Source organism: Myotis myotis, unplaced genomic scaffold, assembly GCF_014108235.1.
Source record: "Myotis myotis isolate mMyoMyo1 unplaced genomic scaffold, mMyoMyo1.p scaffold_m19_p_1, whole genome shotgun sequence".
Lineage (NCBI taxonomy): Eukaryota > Metazoa > Chordata > Mammalia > Chiroptera > Vespertilionidae > Myotis > Myotis myotis.
This window is the reverse complement of record NW_023416313.1, coordinates 214,537,933-214,557,114: the sequence shown is the minus strand read 5'-3', so window position 1 is coordinate 214,557,114 and position 19,182 is coordinate 214,537,933. Positions and strand designations below refer to the sequence as shown.

Below are 19,182 nucleotides of genomic sequence, written 5' to 3'. Positions count from 1 at the left end.
TAGAGAAATTCACATGGTATAACTCCTATTTTATATACACATATAATATGTGCATGCATACAAATATACATGTAATTCTACTTGACACAGAAAGTGAACATATATATACATTTTTAAAAAGCCAGGAAGACTACAGATAGCACATCAAACTAGTTGGGGTGCAGTGCTTACCTCTGAGGAAGACTGTGGACAGAACACAGGGGGATTTCCCTAGTTTTCTCTTAACATAAACCTCCTCTATACTAAAACTAAGTGCTTCTAGTCCAACATGATAGATCAAGTATATACGATTATAGGCTCTCCTCTGGAGAGTCCATGAAAAGGAAGGAAGAAACTTAAAGGGCACAAGTCTTCAACATACAGCAATGGATTCCAAACTGGGTTTCTAAGATTATCCAATAAAATGTAGGAAGAAAATATCAGAAATTCTAATATTTATCATTTCTATCCTTCTCAGAGTTCTATTTTTTACATGTTCTAACATACACACTAATAATAGCGGGTGTAAATGTAAATAAAATACGTATATTGAGTGTAAGCACCGAGAAATTATTTTAGTATATAAAAAATTGTATGGTAAAAAATACAGAGATCACTGATTTAAAGATGGGCTTAGAGAGGGGATCATAGCAGATGAGATTTCAACCACCCCTGGAAAATGGAAAATATACACACAAATACTGGCTATGGGGCAGAGCAGAAAAGCCAAATGAGACCCTGGGAAAACTTCAAGTCAGAGGCAACGCAGGAGGGACATAAATATTTCCTGAGCTCTTATTCATGCCATGCACTGTTCTGGGTACTCAGTAAAAGACATGAACAACCAACACAGATCCCTAGTAAAAGAGCTTATAGTCTGGTTGGGAAGGGAGAACATATTTATCAAGCCCAGCTAGTGTGACTCAGTGGTTGAGAGTTGACCTATGAACCAGGAGGTCATGGTTGGATTGATTCCCACTCAGGGCACATGCCTGGGTGTCAGGCTCAATACCCAGTAGGGGGCGTGCAGTAAGCAGCCAATCAATGATTCTCTCATCATTGATGTCTCTCTCTCTCCTCTCTCTTCCTCTCTCTGAAATAAATAAAAACATATTTAAATACATATATATAACATAGTTTAGCCCTGGCCAGGTAGCTCAGTTGGTTAGAGCATCACCCCGATACACCAAGGTTGAGGGTTCAACCTCCAGTCAGGCACATACAAGAAGCAACCAATGAATGCATATGTAATTGGAACAACAAAGTTGATGTATGTCTCTACCCCTACCAACTCTCTATAAAATCAATAACTAAAAATAAATATATATATAACATAGTTTATGTTGATGATACATATTTAAAATTCTAAGTCTGGGTAAAAACATCTAAATTATGAAAATATAAAATATATAAGTGGCAATAAGTACTATGGAGAAAAACAGCATAGAAAGGTGAGTTAGGGAATGTGGGGCTGGGGAAGGCCTCACAGAGATGACTTTTGAACGAACTATGTGGACATCTGAAAGAACATATTTCAAGGAGAGGAAACACTATCTCAGACATGCTCCTTTGAACACTTTAGATTTCTAAGCACTTAGAAAATTTATCTCCCATACTTTTTAAGTTTCTTCACGATGTAGTGACAAAACAGAATATACTGAGAAGACAAAGTGGGACCCAGGAAATGCAGAGCAAACGAGGAAAATATATCTGGGTATGATATCCTTGAGGCAGACCTAGAGAGCAACCAGTCAGATGAGCAAAAGAGAACAGTTGCTTTAGTAGGAAGGTACCTAAGAAAAAAGGAAAACCCAAAGCTTAATGGTTTAAAATGATAGATCTTTAGGCTATAATACAGGCAGGCAATGCAAAAGGGGGGGGGGGGGGGAGAACGAAGGAAAACAAAAAAATTACCAAAAGGGGGAAAAATAAACGACTCTAGGGAACCCCTAAACAAAGAACTGTAGAATAAAATTTTAATTTGGCCCTGTAATAAGTAATATTTATATAATCTTAATAATATAAATGCTTATTGGTTCTCAATTTTTAGAGCAATCTAAAAAGAATGGTAGTGTTACTTAGGAAACAGAAAAAAATGTAAATGCAATTGTGAGATGAGAAAGTTTAAAAGATGGGAGAAAAAGTATATAAGAATTAAAGAACGCCGAAACCGGTTTGGCTCAGTGGATAGAGCGTCGGCCTTTGGACTGAAGGGTCCCGGGTTCGATTCCTGTCGGGGGCATGTACCTGGGTTGCGGGCACATCCCCAGTGGGAGATGTGCAGGAGGCAGCTAATCGATGTTTCTCTCATCATCGATGTTTCTGGCTCTCTATCTCTCTCTCTTCCTCTCTGTAAAAAATCAATAAAAATATATTAAAAAAAAAAAGAATTAAAGAACATAAATATCCTTATTTCTTAGGAGTCAAAATGTACTGGAATTGGGGAGTCAAAACATACTGAAATATAGTTAATCAGACAAAATATAGATATTTAGTTATACTTCCTAACATTACAAAAGTAACCAGTAAATAACTAAAAATAGTGATTTTACTGTATGGGCTTAGAGAGAGGGAAAAGTGAGTTAGATCCTGATATACAAAGAAATCAAAAGATACCATCTTATAGTTGGTGAATTAAGGAACTGGTATAAGCAAATTATTACAAACATGGAGAAAATTAAAGTCATAAAACAGTCATTCAAAAGCAGTGGCCTCTAGGGAGGATCAGCGTGGAGAAGAATGAAAAAGAAATGTTGCCCTTTTTTGCTTTTGTTAATCCTCATCCAAGGATATTTTTTACATATATATATATATATATATTTTTTTTTTTTTTACATTTTTTAGAGAGAGTGGGAAGGAGGGAGGGATGAGGAAAGAGAGAGAGGGGGTGGAGGGAGAGAGAGAGAAACAGAGATTGAGAGACACATCAACTGATTGCCTCTCACACGTACCCCAACTGGGACCAGGGAACAAATCTGCAGTCCAGTTACATGCCCTTGACTGGGAATCGAACTCAAGATCCTTTGATCTGTGGGCCAACACTCCAACCCTGAGCAACACCAGCCAAGGCAGGAATGTTGTTTTTTTATTTTAAATTTCTCTATACTATTTGATTATTTTCTAATTTACCAGCAGGTATTACAATGATTTGTTTTACCAAATTTTCTGTGATGAACATTTATTTGATAATGTGAAATATTTTATTTTAAATATTTTTATACAACATATACCAAATAGGAAAAATAAAAGGAAACCCACGCCTAGACACATCGTAGTGAAACTGTAGAACATCAAAGACAAAGAGATCTTGAAAGCAGCCAGAGAAAGGACAGATCACCTACAAAGGAACAACAGACAATTAGAATAACAGATGTCCACTCAACAACAATGGAAGCCAGAAGACAGTGGAATAAGATATACAAGGTGCTAAGAGCAAATGACTATTGTTAACCTAGATATGGGTATCCAGCAAAACTACTGCCTAAGAACAAAGAGAAAAAAAATGTTTATAGGTAAACAGGCTCTTGGGAAATTTACCACCAGTAGACCTGTTCTAAAGAAACTTCCAAAGAATATACTTCAAAAAATTAGAAAATGATCCCCAAATAACATTCAAGAGATATGAAAATTAAAAATGATAAACATTGGTATATCTAAGCAAATACTGCCTGGGTAAAATAAGATAATGGTGCTCAATTTATGCATTTTTAAAAAGACCAAACATAACATAAGTCAGGAGGGTAAAGACTAGTGCCAAGGTATACTAAAGTTCGTTTACTATTTGAGAATAGGGTCAGAATATTAACTTTTGGAATATTCAATTAAACTTGCTTGATAAAATTCACCACTAAAAGAACAGAAATGGAATGTTTAAATTTAAATTAGTGGGGGGGGAGGTAGTAGAGCTGGATAATCAACAATAACCATAGTAATTAATGAGTAAAGGAAAAAGACGAGGAACAACAAAAGCAAGCAAATACAAAGATAGAAACTAGTCCAACTACATCAATAATTCTAATAAAAGCATCCTGAAGTGACCTCTGAAAATTGCTCACTATTCACTTGACCAGAAAATCTCACAAAATCTTGCAAATCAAGAGGTTCAAATCTTCATTTCATTTGAAGAACACTCATGAAACCCAACAAGAGTATGCATAGCCGAAGAGCAACCATGTATCTGAAGGCTGACACTTCACAGAAGCAATGTGTGCCATTCTGTTGTTACACTGGTGGAGCTGGTAGGGTGTATCCAAGCCAAACACAGTGGGACTAGACACAGGCTCAGTTGTCCAAAAAGAGTGAACTTTTGCTGCACATGCTTAAAAATGCACAGTAATGCCCTAGCCGGTTTGGCTCAGTGGATGGAGCACTGGCCTGCGGACTCAAGGGTCCCAGGTTCGAGTTCAGTCAAGGGAATGTACCTTGGTTGCGAGCACATCCCCAAAAGAGAGTGTGCAGGAGGCGGCTGATCGATGATTCTCTCTCATCGATGGTTCTCTCTCATCGATATTTCTAGCTCTCTATCCCTCTCCCTTCCTCTGTAAAAAAATCAATAAAATATATTTTTTTAAAAAAAGCACAGTAAGAATCCAGTAAGAGTAGTAATAGTCCTCCATCAGTAGAGGTCCTTGATATCACTTCTATTGTCTCACTTTAAAACAAAACAATGGCCGAAACCGGTTTGGCTCAGTGGATAGAGCATCGGCCTGCGGACTGAAAGGTCCCAGGTTCGATTCCGGTCAGGGGCATGTACCTGGGTTGCGGGCACATCCCCAGTGGGAGATGTGCGGGAGGCAGCTGATCAATGTTTCTCTCCCGTCGATGTTTCTAACTCTCTATCTCTCTCTCCCTTCCTCTCTGTAAAAAATCAGTAAAATATATTTAAAAAAAAAACAAAAAAAAAAACAAACAAAAAAAACAATGATATAGAAAACCACACAAAACAAGTAACAGCTCAATCATTTTCATAAGGCAGAGACATCCTTACAACTGTCTTCTAGGTCAAGGAAGTAGCTATGTCAGCCACCCCAGAAGCCCCCTTACAAGCTCCATCCTAGTAAGTCCTCTCCAAAAGTAATCACTATTGCCTTTCATAGTAATACTGTTTTGTTTATGGTTTTATCACACAAGCTCTAGTCTAGACACTAGAGCAGCGGGTTCTCAACCTGTGGGTCGCAACCCCTTTGGCGGTCAAACGACCCTTTCACAGGGGTCGCCTAAGACCATCCTGCATATCAGATATTTACATTACGATTCATAACAGTAGCAACATTACAGTTATGAAGTAGCAACTAAAGTAATTTTATGGTTGGGTTACAACATGAGGAACTATATTGAAAGGGCCAGAAGGTTGAGAACCACTGCACTAGAGCTTAACTTTGCCACCTTTATTTTGTCTTTTAAGACTTTTAATATACAGAGGCAGAGCTGCCTCGAACAGACTGTCAAACTACAGCAGGAAGGCCGGGGAGGGTGGGAGGGCAGGAGGGGGGTGGGTAAGAGATCAACCAAAGGACTTGTATGCATGCATATAAGCATAACCAATGGACATAAGACACTGGGGGGGAGGGGAGGCCAGGGGATTGTCAAGGGCGGGGGAAAAAAGGAGACATATGTAATACTCTTTGTAATGCTTTAAGCAATAAAAAAAAATAAAATAAAAAAAAAATTAATTAATTAATTAATTAATTTAAAAAAAAAAAAAGACTTTTAATCTAGAATTCTTGGCTTTTTGACCTATATAACTCCCAGAAACTATACTTTGCCTGCTATACATACATGGGGTAGCTCAGCCAACATGTTTTGGCCTCTGCACTTCCTTCAAGCTGACTGCTGTATCAGAGACTTGATCACTCTGGCAAGACTAAGGTAGAATTTTATTCTTTCATCAGGAGGTACAAAATGGCTGGTTTTGACTTTATTAGCTAGAATGATTTCATAAGATGCTTCCGTCATCTATATGAAGGGTTGGCAAACTTCTTCTATTTTAGGTTATGTGGGTTACATGGTCTGTTGCAACTATTCAACTCTATGGTTATAGAACAAAAGCAGCCAGAAACAATCCTATATAATAAAAGGCCAATATGCAAATCAACCAAACAGTGGAATGACTGGTTGCTATGACATGCACTGAACACCAGGGGGCAGACTCTCGATGCAGGAGCCACCCCCTGGTGGTCTGTGCACTCCTATAGGCGGAGCACTGCTCAGCCAGAAGCGGAGCTTATAGCTGGCGAGTGCAGCGGAGGTGGTGGGAGCCCCTCCCGCCTCCCTAGCAGCACTAAGGACCCCTCGGGGGATGTCCACCTGCCAGCTTAGGCCTGCTCCCCAAGGGCAGGCAGACGGACATCCCCCAAGGGGTCCCGGACTGCAAGAGGGTGCAGGCCAGGCTGAGGGCACCCCCCCTCCAGTGCACAAATGTTGTGCACTGGGCTTCTAGTATATAAATGAATAAGCATGGTGGTTCCAAGAAAACCTTATATTACAAAAATATGAGCTAACTCCTGTACCACTTTGCTACCCAGTGGCACCATTCTTAAAGGAAAGACAGTAGAAATGCTCAATTATTTATTTGGTTTAGAATCTATTATTTTCCAGAAAGTGATCAATTAGGGCAGCAATAGCGAACCTTTTGAGCTCGGCTTGTCAGCATTTTGAAAAACCCTAACTTAACTCTGGTGCCGTGTCACATACAGAAATTTTTTTTTTTTTTTAAATATATTTTATTGATTTTTTACAGAGAGGAAGGGAGAGAGATAGAGTTAGAAACATCGATGAGAGAGAAACATCGATCAGCTGCCTCCTGCACATCTCCTACTGGGGATATGCCCTCAACCAAGGTACATGCCCCTGACCGGAATCAAATCTGGGACCTTTCAGTCCGCAGACCGACGCTCTATCCACTGAGCCAAACCGGTTTTGGCAACACATATAGAAATTTTTTGATATTTGCAACCATAGCAAAACAAAAACTTATATTTTTGATATTTATTTTATACATTTAAATGCCATTTAACAAAGAAAAATCAACCAAAAAAATGAGTTTGCGTGTCACCTCTAACACGCGTGTCATAGGTTCGCCATCACTGAATTAGGGTCTACTTCTTAAAATAATCATCGTAAAAAAAAAGTTAAAAATATCATCATGAAATCGTGGGCTTCATTCAATCTACTGCCTTTGCTATTTCTACTGAAGCTCAAACCCAGTTGCTCTCCACAAACTGGCTCACTCACACTTCCCAGTTACTACCTACTGGCTGGCTTGGGGTTTTCCTGCGCTCAGGTCCATCACTTATTGGAACTGTAAATAACCTTCACATGGAAAATTGTACAATACAAAGATCTTTTTTTTAAAGAGAGAACAAAGAAACAAATATAGGATAAACTCACAAAGCTTCATGAAACAAGTAAAACTGAAATGAACCTGGAACTACTTCAAGGATACAGTTGAAGAGGAGTAATAAACATATTCCAGTCTTAGCAAAGTGTAAGTTAGAAACAACATGATGAGCATACAGTTTTGGTGGGATTTTAAAATTCAAATCACAGAAAAAGAAGAAACTAGAATATTTCCTAATGGGGACAAGAAGAAACAGTGGAAAGCAGTGGGGGAAGGGCTGGGCAGACCCAGCGGCCAGACAAGGAAGCTGTCGAAAGGCCAAGTTGATGGCATCAGTCCTGGGCCATGCCCTGGGAGGTATGTGTGCGGGACTCACACACTATAAATGCTCTGACAAAGAAGTCACATTAAGTCATACTTTAGATGGAGAGTGTTAGTGCAGGAGTCGGGGATGGGAGCTAAGAGAAAGGAAACAGAAAGATCAGCTGGAAGCTAACTGTAGTTTGTCAGGCACAAGGGGATAAAATAGGGCCACTAAGACATAAGGCATCTAGCAGGTCAGAGACAGAGAGGATGCTCAGAAAAGGGAGATTTAAAGATAAGATTTCAAATTCGAGTAGAATTAACAAAAAGAAGGAAAGCTTTAATGTAGATATCTATGTATCTTTAAATTGACATTCTAAAGACCAGCAAAATATTGATAATACTAAAGCTGGATGACTGAGTTTATGGAAATTCATTGCACTATTCTTTCCCCTTTGAGAACATTAAAAATTTCCCTGATAAAAAGGTTTTTAAAACTCTGAAATATGTTAATATAGATTCCTCATGGTCCCTTCTTATTCTATTTTTGGGCTAGTGAGCACTTTTCTCATAATATAACATTTCATAAACACCCACTGGAAAATATGTAATGCCTCATGAAAAAAGTGTAATAGAGGATGAAGTATCGTTTAAATTATTACCTTGACCTTTCTCTACATTATCTCCTTTTGCTTCATCTTCTTTAATGGGGGGACTTATTCTAGAGGTCCTGCTTTGCCCCTGGACCATTTCTGCCAGCAATTCTTCTTGAGAAGTTCGAGTTCTGGGAGCAACTGGAAGTGTCTGTTTCTGCGAGACTTTTATATAAAAAGCAAAAAAGATGGAAATGCAAATGTAGTAATACATCAAACTCAATAGTCATATTAAACATAAATGCCTCCTTTACTTTAGAACATGAGGAGTTTTAAACAGTTCATAGATATCACCTCATTTTTTCTTACAATATTCTCAAGGGATAGATAACCTGACTTAAATACCTCTATGTGTATAAACAGCATCTACACATTTTAACCTTTTGAGTGCCAACCAATATCCTAGGAACTATGCTAAAATTGCCAAGGCATTTTTGCTGATTTTACAGCAGTTTAGGAAAAAAATTATGAATCACAAGTAAATGAAGTTACATGTTCAAAAACTTAAGGAAACCTTTACTACACTGACATATTTAGCAATATCACCATCACTAATATGAGCAGATTTAGAACTGGATGCCATTTCGAAGCTTTGATAGCGCTCCCGGTACTTTTGGCGAAAGACAGGAGGAGCGCAACTGCGCTCCCCAGCACACTAGGGGTTAAACCACATGCCATATATACACTGAAGCACATATATATTCATTTTAACCAAATGGAATTTAGGTTCTGCTTCAGTGATGGCGAACCTTTTGAGCTCAGCGTGTCAGCATTTTGAAAAACCCTAACTTAACTCTGGTGCCGTGTCACATAAAGAAATTTTTTGATATTTGCAACCATAGTAAAACAAAGATTTATATTTTTGATATTTATTTTATTTATTTAAATGCCATTTAACAAAGAAAAATCAACCAAAAAAATGAGTTCACATGTCACCTCTGACACGTGTGTCATAGGTTCGCCATCACTGTTCTACTTTGTGATCCCATTAACAACCTCAAATTGTAATTTAGATAAAGTAGGTAAAGAAAGAATTTCAATGCTATTTCTCAAGAAAAAAGAAAAAACAAAACAAAACTTGGGCAATATCCAACTATTATAAAAGCAAAAAAATTTCAAGTTCACAAATGAGTACAATTCTACACTCATCATTTTAAACACTATTGTGACAAAATGGGAGTGTAAATAAAAGAACTGTTCAGTTTGCCTGAGAATCCTTATCCTATATGACAAAACCTGTTCAATTTCATGTTTTGAGGTTAAAAGAGGAGAAGCAGGGAGACAGATGACTATCAGGATCAAAAGTAAGCTTATAGTTTCCTTCACTCTAGGAAGGGGTAGCAAAAAGAAATATGAAAAAGCAGAACAGCTCTAAAAGAATCATCATCAAATAGGCAGCAAAAATAAAATAAAATTTAAAGTGAGTAATCATTACAACTTATGAATGAAATTTCACACCCAACTCTAGCATGTGGGGCACAGAGTACAGAATTTAATGACATGACATCCATGATATGGTTTGCATTTCAGAATGAGCTTTTTGTATGATCAGATTATAGTTGACTCATCTCCTTTGCTTTAAAACATGTAATAATTTATATTTATTATCTATTTCACACACACTGGAAAGAGGGAGTAAAAGACATGACAGTTGCTCAAAGAAATAAATTCCACTGACAGTTGGGAAAGTTTCTCAAACTGGCCTAATCTCCGTTTAAACCCATTCTTCTGAACTGCACCTTGGTCTTGACATTGGGTAGAGTTCTTTATTTCACCACAGCTTGGGGATCATCATTTCTAGCTTACTCAAGAGTTACAGAAATCTCTTACTTAATGAAAACATAATTCATTTAAATTACCTGTAGAATAGTTAGTTGTTTTTGTTACAGATTCTTGAGCTTCAGATATAGCCTTCAAAATTAGGTTCTTATTAGCTTGTTTAGAAGGAGGAAGTGAGGGTCTAAAAAAGAAAACATTTTAATTATAGATTTGAATTCTTTATGTGCTAGCCACTATGCCTTTACTATAGCCTCAAGTTTTTTGTGCCACCCGAGGATATGTTTTTACTGATTTTAGAGAGGAAGGGGTGGAGGGTGGGGGAGAGAAATATCAATCTGTTGCCTCCCGCATGCACCCTACCTGGAGATCGAACCCACAACCTAGACACATGCCCTGACTAGTAATCAAAGCCATTACCTTTTTAGTGTACAGGACAATCCACCCAACTGAGCCACCGGCCCAGGACATTCTCTTAGGTTTGAACAGACTAGCCGTAGTTTCTAGGAAATGCCAAGTAGACTGAAACCTTATAACTTTTTAAAATAATGAATCCAATCAACTTCCCACCCATATTAGTTTTTAATATTCTCAGCAATTTCTCCAATTTTAAGTTTTTCTTTCATTAATATGGTTTATTCAAAAACCAATGGAAAAGTCTTATATGCTATTAAATTTTTATTTTTATGATATCCTCTTCAAGAAACACAGAAGGCACCACCAAGCAATTCAAGATTAAGTTACAAACATGTTCAGGTACCTCCTTTCGGGTTTTGCAGGCACTGACACACTGCTGGAGATGCTTCCTGCGCGGGACCCACAATCATCATCTTCCTCCTCCTCTTCTCCATCGTGATTAAACTTTTTTACTTTAACAACTGAACTTACCACAGGCAACTTTCTCTTCCGAAAGTTTTCTTCCTGTAATCAGATAAATTCATGCTTACCTAGTCTCAGAAAATAACAAAGTTCTACCACAGAATTTTTTCTCTTTAAGAAAAAGCCAATCATGTTAATAATTTATGGGCTATTTCCGGTTTCTTATAAAAATATGAATATTATCCCTAATAGCCAATCTTTAACAAAAACAAAAACTAGTGCTTTACATTCATTTATATGCAGCAGCAAATAGCACTGTTGAGAAAACTAACAAAATGGTTACTTCTTTTCCAGTAAATGACATGAAAAATTTAAAATTGACCTAAAATCCCACCAAAACTATAAGGTATTGTTAAAACTATCTCACATTTTGGCATCCCATGAAAGTAAACAAGGTGTAATATACACTTGTAGAAGTCAGTCATGGAGAGGAAAATCTGATTGGTATGCTATATTGAGCACACAGAAATCAGTTTAAAATAAACAAGCAATATGTATGTATTTAGTTATGTCACATACTATTTAGTATAAAGAACTGCCAATTTTCAGCCTAACAAGGCAAGATTCACAAGTACATACAAACCTCAATACTCATTTTCTCTGCGTTGTTTCTGAAAAAAGGACTGTAAGTCTCTTCTAAGCTGTTAAGCACTTCTGGCTCACACAAACGTCCCGTTTCATATACCCGGCTGTTCTGTATATCAAGCTGCTTGGCAGCATGAATACTGTTTTGCTGCTGTTGAAACTGCAACCTGTTTAAATGAACACCACCATCTGCAGTTCGACTTGCAGGTGGTCGATAAATTTCAATAGAAGGGCGAGAAGAGCCATATGTGAGTGTCACTGTGGGTTTTTTCTGAGATAAGGGATTCTCCTGCACAAAATTGAGGTCTTCATCAATGAGGTCGTCTGGTTCCGGCTTAATATCAATCACATCTTCAGAGGGTGCTGGCTCCCTTAGAGGTTTCACTGTTGACATTAATCGGGTTGCAGCTCCATCATCATAACTCTGCCTATTAAACACATACTCAAACATATTACAACCAATTTAGAGGAATATGTTCAAATAGTCAAAGAATATTTACTTAAATTGTAATGAAAAAGAATGAATATTCCCTTTATGTAGTCCATTAGAAACTACTTTGAAATGGCTTTTTTGTTTTAAACTTTACTATATTTAAGATAATCATACTTTGGTCTTATCCACTCTTTATTTTATTTAAAAAATTGCTCATGACCACCTACCTCACTATTTCCAAAATTTTCTGAAAAAAGCAATTCGAAGATATGAGAACTAATGTAAATGTCACATATACTCCCATCTGTTCACAGGTGATCTACACAGAGCTCTTACCTGACATTAGTGGCTTTCTGCTCCTGTGAACTTGAAGAAACTCTGGAATCTCTTTTCTCAGCTCTCGTGCTAGAAACTGCAAGGGGTGGCACTGCAGCTTCGTGCCTTCTCTCATCGCCCCTACTGAAGCTGCTCTTGTTGGAAGGCACGTTACTATCGAATATGTTGGTATCAGAAGACTTTAGACTAGAGGGGTCTGGAAAGAAAAACATAATCCTTTTACACTATTTCATTACTTTGATCCTTCCCCTTGTTCATCACCAATTTAAAAGTTATTCATCTTCACAACATTTTTAATGGCTCAATATTATTCCATACATAATTTACTATTATGTACTGAACTTTTAAGTAATTTTCAATTATAAAATACTGAAACATTCTTGAAACTGAACTGTTGCACACTTCTATAATTACTTCCTTAGGTTAAATTGCTTAGTTCCCTTCCCTTATTTAAATTATCTTTGAATTATATTAAATGTCTTGCTCTTAAATTCGTAACAATAAATGCTTCCTAAAAATGTTCAAATGAATGTTGCCAAATTTATGTGTTCTTTCCCTTAGAAAGAAAGCAATCGTATGCTATAGCAAATTCCCCAAAAAGCCCTTTTTTATGAATCTTACCTGTTGTAACAGAACGAAGTTTATCTAATACACCATGAAGCCTAAAAGAAAAAACAAAAAAAATTTAAAGCTTCCTTTAATCAAGAAAGATTTTATTTCAACTGCCACTCTAAATTTGATGACATTGTGGAATCAATCTTCAGATAAATATTGATAAATGATATTAAATGGTATTTAATAGATAAATGGTATTAAGCTTCACATTTTAAAAAGGCTTTACATGAATACTACAAGAGCCAATCAAAAAATCATTTTTTTCATCACTATTTTCAACATCTAACCTCTGCAAAAATAAGTGCCAGAATATAGTCTGAGCACACAGTCTTATCTAAAAGGATGCATTTTGTTTCCTAAGGACCAAAGATGCAAGGTAACTGACGGTAAAAGATAAAATATCCGACACATGTACTACATCTTACTATTACAATTGTTGAGGCATTATTTAAATTAGTTTTATCTACTCATATGGTTTCTGGGGGAAAAAACCTTAATTCTGAGGTAAGAAAACTTAATCTCAAAATATACTATCACATTTCACTGATCTGTTATTTACAAAATGAATGCTGTAAACAAGCACAGACCATAACCCTGCTTATAATATAACCTATTTTATTTTAGTAGCTATGTACATGGCAAATTGGCCTTACAATCCTTCTAAGAGGCCATGCCTCCTGAAACACCAGAAATAGCTCAGTATGTTTCACCCAGAACCCAGTCATATGCCACTGTTACCTAGGAAACAACTACTGCAGGGCTCCAAAGAATAATTTGGGACCTTTGTCAATGAACATTTAGCTTAGGAAAGTAAAGTGCCGAATGACAGACACTATCACTTGCGTCAGTACATGTTAAAGAACTGAACTTACGGCAAGGTGAAAAAGTTGAATTAATTTGATTTTAAATTCAAATTCAATTAGCAGTATGTTTATTAGCAGTAAGAAATCTGTCTTAACACATTCCATCAAGTTATCTGAGAAATAATCCACTAGGTCAATCTCCTATATTAATTTTGAGGGACTCAAAACTAAAGTGATCCAAAAGTTAAACCAGAAGTCAGGTCATAAAAATGTACATGAAACAAATACCTGGACTGCTGAAGACTTTAAAAAAAGCGCTCATGATAATGGTGATTTCCCCAGGCAAAACATGTTGATCTTTTTTGGGAGGTAGAGAGGGTACATTTTGGGGACAAACTGTAAACAAGTGGGTTAGGTCACACACACTATGTACCAAAACATTTGAGGATCAACCACTGTACTCCATGTTCTTCCAAACTGTAATACAAACTAGACAATTCTGTGTGGAATTTCAAGAAAGCTTCAAAAGAGTTGTAAAGCATTCATTTACCTGCTGGGGCAAAATCACCTTCAAGACAAACTTTTGGTTTAAAGGCAGAAAGTGAACCAGCTTCTTCATATTCCTCCTTAGTATTATACTTAGGAGTGAGTATTCCCTGTTCCAGTCTCTTGCCATTCAAACTAAGCAGGCCATTCTCCTCACTCACTTTCTGCTCCATCATCCACTGTGCTGTAACTGGTGGTCTCCAGTGTGAGGAGCCTTGAGTACTTCCTGCTCTATTCTCATCCACATCAGCACTCTCAGTTTACCTCAAACCCAGTACCAGAACCTGACCTGACTTCTTAAAATTTAATCTTGTGCTTCTAGTCAGGAGTTTTAACTAAAGGCCTATGTGGTTTGAAAAAGGACATTGAAGATTATATTGACTTATATTTGAACATCAAGTTGCCTATCTTAAAATTCCAAACTTCAAAAAGTTCTAAACTTTTAAAAAATTAATTTGAAGTTCTGTCAAAATCCTTGCCCCCTCAGAATTAACTCAGAGAAAGCAATTTAGGAAGTCAACCCAGTCCAAAAGAACGCCTGCAGCTGGTTTAGGCTAGAGGAAAGGAGTAAGATGCGGACATTTACAAGAGAAACACAGTAACTACAGTTAACATATACGAAGTACCTGCACAGGCTAGACACAGCTGTGAGCACATTACATGTGTTAGCTCACTTAACCCTTTCACAAGGATCCTATAAAGGTGATTTACTATTCACATTTTACAAATGGAGAAACCAAGGCAAGAGGCAGATCAGGATTCAACCTTGGCAACTGGCTCCAGCAGCTGTGCTCATTGCTCACAACCTGCCTCTCCACACTGAATCTGACTCTCCTATCGGGAGTCTCTTTTCAGAAAGAATACCTACTCTGGCTTGTGCCAAACTCTGGTCTAAGGCAGCGGTTCTCAACCAGTGGGTCACGACCCCTTTGGGGGTCGAACGACCCTTTCACAGGGGTCGCCTAAGACCATCAGAAAACACATATATAATTACAGATTGTTTTTGTGACTAATCACTATGCTTTAACTATGTTCAATTTGTAACAATGAAAATACATCCTGCATATCAGATATTTACATTACAATTCATAACAGTAGCAAAATTACAGTTATGAAGTAGCAACGAAAATAATTTTATGGTTGGGTCACCACAACATGAGGAACTGTATTAAAGGGTCGCGGCATTAGGAAGGTTGAGAACCACTGGTCTAAGGGATAAGTGTTCAGAAACATACCATACGGTGAATCGAATTGTGTTGTTCCCTAGAAACAGGGACAGGTCCTCTGTCATTTGGTCCTGACTTTTCTTGTTGGCCACCATCACCATAATGTAATCAGGAAGTTCTTCATCTATTTAAAAGGAAAAGTATATAAAAACTCTTTTATGTTTCCCTCTATTTAAAGTTGACATGCTTGAAAATATAGATGTAGCTCTAAGAATATTTCAGCTCTAAAGGAATTATGTTTAAAAAAAGGTATAGCTTTTTTTCTCTTCATTCTATAGGTATTTCAATTACTAGAAGGATGGGATTTGGAATAATGAATACTTACAAAACTAGATATTTGAAATTACAGTATCCAACTGGAGTACATACATTTCCATTGTTTTAAAAATGATAATTTCAGAGAAGTTTCCAGAAAGCATATGGACATCCACCAAACTGAGTTTTGGTTAGATTAGTGTCTGTTTCAAAATGACACTCATTTCTCAAGAGGACACCTTTATCCTTAGTAAAGTCAGGTTTCAATTACTCAGGGTAACAACCATGCAGCAACATCAAATAAACTAAAACCACTAAAAAACCCTACATCATTTTAAAATTCCATCTTAAGATTAAATAATTTCAACTCATTATTTTATACTAATACCCTCCTACACACTGATTATGAGGGTGAGATCAAGGATCAAAATCAACAAAAACAAAAACCACCATAATGAGAAGGTACAGAAGTCATTTACCAGGAACTCTAATCCCTACCAAAAATAATTATTTAATACCTTAAATACTCATAATATTTCTATGTAAGCAGAAAGGTTCCTTTCAGGAGTACTACCAGACATTTGTTAAAAGGAGAAATATAAAAAATCCAGTTCAAGAAAAGCACAACTATATTGAGAAAGCCCAATCTACAAATGGAGCGAAATCAGGTTTATCGGAATCATACATCATCTGAGGAGATACAAGGACAAGTAGCCAGTCATTTATTATTTTCCTTGTAGAGTAACAAAAGGCCCCCACTGCTTTCTCAAAACTTTAGTAAATAACCCTGGTAGCTTATTTATACGAAGTGTACCTACTATGCACTGCCACTGGTAACCCAGGAGAGGTAAAGAAACTGGAATGCTTTGGCAGTTTCTCTCCCTCATGTCAGTGATGAAAACGAGTAGACTGTGCTTTCTGTCACAATATGACATTGCATTTTCTAAAATTTTATAGAAATGTAATAAGTAGTTGCCTGGGTGAATACAGGGTGTGAGCAGGGAAAAGTGGAGGGAAAGATACAGAGCTGCCCCAAGAACTGTTGGGAGTGATGGATATGCTCATTCGCTTGATTATAGTGCACATATGCTATGACTTACCGAACTGTACAGATGTGCAGTTTAATGTATAGCAACTATAGCTCAACATAGCTATTAGAAATTTGTAGTTTTCTTAGATACAAGAAAATAATGAAAAATTAATGTGCTCATGATACATTTTTACAGAATTTCACAAGTTCATTTAAAATCTACATACTGAATAAAAAAACTAAAAATTCTGAAGGTTTCTGTAAGTTCATATCTTTAAAATGTGAATGAAATACTGTTTTAAATTATAGTTGTGGTCTCACTGAAGTGCTCCATTTTAAACAGTCAAATGAGACCTTATCGTTCTTAACCAAAAGGGCCGTTCACCTTTGCATCCTGCCCAATGCCTTGAAAATACGTAGTCAAATGTTTACTTTTTAAAGTACTTTTTTTTTTTTTTTTAAATATATTTTATTGATTTTTCACAGAGAGGAAGGGAGAGAGAGAGAGAGTTAGAAACATCGATGAGAGAGGAACATCAATCAGCTGCCTCCTGCACATCTCCCACTGGGGGATGTGCCCGCAACCCAGGTACATGCCCTTGACCGGAATCGAACCTGGGACCTTTCAATCCGCAGGCCGACGCTCTATCCACTGAGCCAAACCGGTTTCGGCTTTAAAGTACTTTTTATTTTTAAATGGTAATTGCTGGTTTACAACCCCATGATTAGACATTTATATAACTTATGAGTGATCACTCCAATAAATTTAGTACCCATCTGACACCATATATAGTTATTATAATACTCGAGGCCTTTTGCATGAAAAGGTTCATGCAATAGGCCTTCCCTTCCCCTGGCTGCCGGCACCGGTTTTCCTCCGGCACCCAGCACCCAGGCCTTCGCTCCTGCCCGGGTCACCTTCAAGCCTTCGCTGCTCCGGCCGGAGCCGCCTTCAAGCCCTTCGCTGCTCTGGCCGGAGCCGCCTTCAGTCTTCACTCTGCCGCTTCACGCCTATGTATGCAAATTAACCGCCATCTTTGTTGGTGGTTAATTTGCATATCACTCTGATTAGCCAATGGTGGGCATAGCGAAGGTACGGTCAATTTGAATCTTTGTCTATTATTAGATAGGATTATTGACTATATTCCCTAAGCTGTGTGTGACACCCCCATGACTATTCTGTCAAATATTTATTAAAGGATCATTTCAATAACCTGAGAGGTTTCCAGAACTTTCTCCAGCACAAAGAAAGGGATTCTAAAGTCACCCTTTTCAGAAGAATAATAATGCACAAATAATTTGGTAGCTAATTGTAAACAAGTAATGCATTTTCATCTCAAACAGAACGTCATGGTGACGCGTTTACTCACTTCAACACTTATGAAAAAATCAGGTTCTCTGTAGGCCACTGAGACAAAACAAATACGAAGTCTCTACCCTCAAAGAAACTTTCGGTCAAGCAGAAACAAATGAATTGAGAAGCTGTATTATGTTAATTGCCAAGACAGATTTATTTCAGTGGAGTTATAGTGGAGCATACAGGAGTAACTACTACCTGTTCAGTAGCTCACCAAGTTCCTATTACGAAGTCAAGACTCCATTTCTTTACTTGTAAAAGGAGTAATACTACCTGCCACCCCACTCCAGCATCATGTTTAAAATAAACGGAGCTATATAAATGCACTTTGAAAGCTATAAATAAAATACATGGTATTTTTACTACAATTACATTTTATACTGAACTTTGCCCAAGCTTGTGAGGTTTTTAATAGGGTCAAAATTCTTGGTTTGAGCTTTTCATAAATGATAGGAATCACCAATAAGACTGTTAACATGCCCGTGCTTTCATATGCTAGAATTAAGAAAGTTCTCAGGCCCTGGATGCATAGCTGGGGAGCTAGTTGGTTAGAGCGTCATCCAATACACCAAGCTTTCAAGTTTGATCCCAGGTCAAGGCACATACAAGAACTACCAATGAATGCGAAGATGGGTAGAACAATGGGTCGATGCTTCTTCCTCTCTCTTGCTCTCTCTCCCCCTCTCTCTAAAATCAATAAAATTAATTTTAAAAAAAGTTCTCAATGTACATTTTTTGTGGACTTCTTTTTAACCCAAAACATGTTCCTGGCATATAACTCGCATCCATCAAGTGATGAATAAAATAAATAAATCCTGGTTCACCTTCATCTTTAACCTTTAAGCCTCATTTTCTTATCTGTTAAAGTCCCAACAACAGATAATTTATGCAATGTGCCCAGCATGTAGTAAATTAGCAATCCTCCAACTATCTGATTTCAGACACCCTTTACACTCTTAAAAACTACTGATGACCCCCAAAGAAGTTTCATTTATGTGAGTATATCTATTGATATTTACTATACTAGAAATTAAAATTTAAAACTTTAAGCAGCATTAATTCATTTA

General features: G+C 37.2%; 1 protein-coding gene across 13 annotated transcripts in view; it reads right to left on the bottom strand.

Annotated features, from left to right (window-relative positions):
- ZC3H14 (zinc finger CCCH-type containing 14) overlaps positions 1 to 19,182 on the bottom strand; it is a 46,894-nt gene that overhangs the window by 24,803 nt on the left and 2,909 nt on the right. For 12 of the 13 annotated variants that reach the window (XR_004968433.1, XM_036314996.1, XM_036314975.1 and 9 more), the window contains exons 3-9: positions 15,483 to 15,597; positions 12,905 to 12,945; positions 12,284 to 12,479; positions 11,513 to 11,942; positions 10,811 to 10,971; positions 10,134 to 10,234; positions 8,284 to 8,439 (exon numbers count right to left, since the gene is read on the bottom strand). Coding sequence is in view for 12 of the 13 variants with exons in the window: in XM_036314996.1 (XP_036170889.1) it covers positions 8,284 to 8,439; positions 10,134 to 10,234; positions 10,811 to 10,971; positions 11,513 to 11,942; positions 12,284 to 12,479; positions 12,905 to 12,945; positions 15,483 to 15,597 (1,200 nt within the window). In the remaining variant the exon portion in view is untranslated. The remainder of the gene's footprint in view (positions 1 to 8,283; positions 8,440 to 10,133; positions 10,235 to 10,810; positions 10,972 to 11,512; positions 11,943 to 12,283; positions 12,480 to 12,904; positions 12,946 to 15,482; positions 15,598 to 19,182) is intronic. The other variant, XM_036315048.1, reaches the window with a different exon arrangement.